Consider the following 934-nt stretch of genomic DNA (forward strand, 5'->3'; position numbering starts at 1 on the left):
TTTGTATCATGTCACTATCTCACCTACAGCAAATTTACTTGTTGTATATATGTTATACAGTTGTAAATAACAATAAATAAATGATTAAAAAAATATATATATATATAATTAAAAAATATGTCCATTTTTTTTATGCTGTCGACAGCTTTTCACCAAGATTACTAGCCTAATTTGTATTATATTTTGTTTCAAAATGGCAGCATTTTAGGGACAAAATGTACAGTGTTTTGAAATCATTATTCCAACAAGATATATCTTACAATATATCTTCCTCTTGTGATAGAACAAAATATATCATTTATTCACTGGTGGTGGAAATTATGGCCAAAACGTTGGCACTAATAAATAAGTTTTTTACTTATTTGTGTTATTCTATGACCCCACCCCAACCATCTTCTCCTCATATAAAATTATAATTATATAGCAAGCATATGTATGTCATTTTTATTTTCAGCTTCTGGATGATGATTTGCTTTTGTTTCCGAGAACCATTCCTGAAGGTCCTAAAGTGACACTACCTGCTGTTAAGAGTGATATTATGGATAGTGGCTCTAAAGTACTTATGACGCTCTGGAAATATTTGCCGAGGTCCACAAAAGAAGTTCTTCCAGGTTACAACACTTCAAAAAAGACCATTTAGAACAAACTTTTTGATTATAAAATATATTATCATAAAACATGCTTTCTATGTGTTAATACCTTATTCAATATATTAATTTGTAAATAGTATAAATGTAGTATTAGTGTTTAATTTAATTAAATTTATTTTGATTTTTATTATTTTAATTAGAATTTAGTTATTTGAGAAGAAAAATATAAATTTGTGTTGTTATAATTAAGTGTAAAAGAAACAGTTGCTAAGGGTTGTTAAACCGTTGCTAAGGCGTCGCCTTGCAAAAGGCCAACCATCTTCCTTTTTAAAATCAGTTCCTGC

At 28.3% G+C, this 934-nt stretch overlaps 1 protein-coding gene across 5 annotated transcripts in view; it reads left to right on the top strand.

The window, feature by feature from the left end:
• The window catches only part of LOC106684880 (F-box/WD repeat-containing protein 10), an 81549-nt gene extending 80868 nt beyond the window's left edge, over positions 1 to 681 (top strand). For all 5 annotated transcript variants that reach the window (XM_067051649.1, XM_067051648.1, XM_067051647.1 and 2 more), the window contains one exon: positions 455 to 681. In XM_067051649.1, coding sequence (XP_066907750.1) covers positions 455 to 640 — 186 coding nt within the window. In that variant the 3' untranslated portion in view covers positions 641 to 681. The remainder of the gene's footprint in view (positions 1 to 454) is intronic.
• The last annotated feature ends 253 nt before the right edge of the window (positions 682 to 934 follow it).

This window comes from Halyomorpha halys, unplaced genomic scaffold, assembly GCF_000696795.3.
Source record: "Halyomorpha halys isolate HHAL.00 unplaced genomic scaffold, Hhal_1.1 Scaffold625.1, whole genome shotgun sequence".
In the NCBI taxonomy this organism is placed as follows: Eukaryota; Metazoa; Arthropoda; class Insecta; order Hemiptera; family Pentatomidae; genus Halyomorpha; species Halyomorpha halys.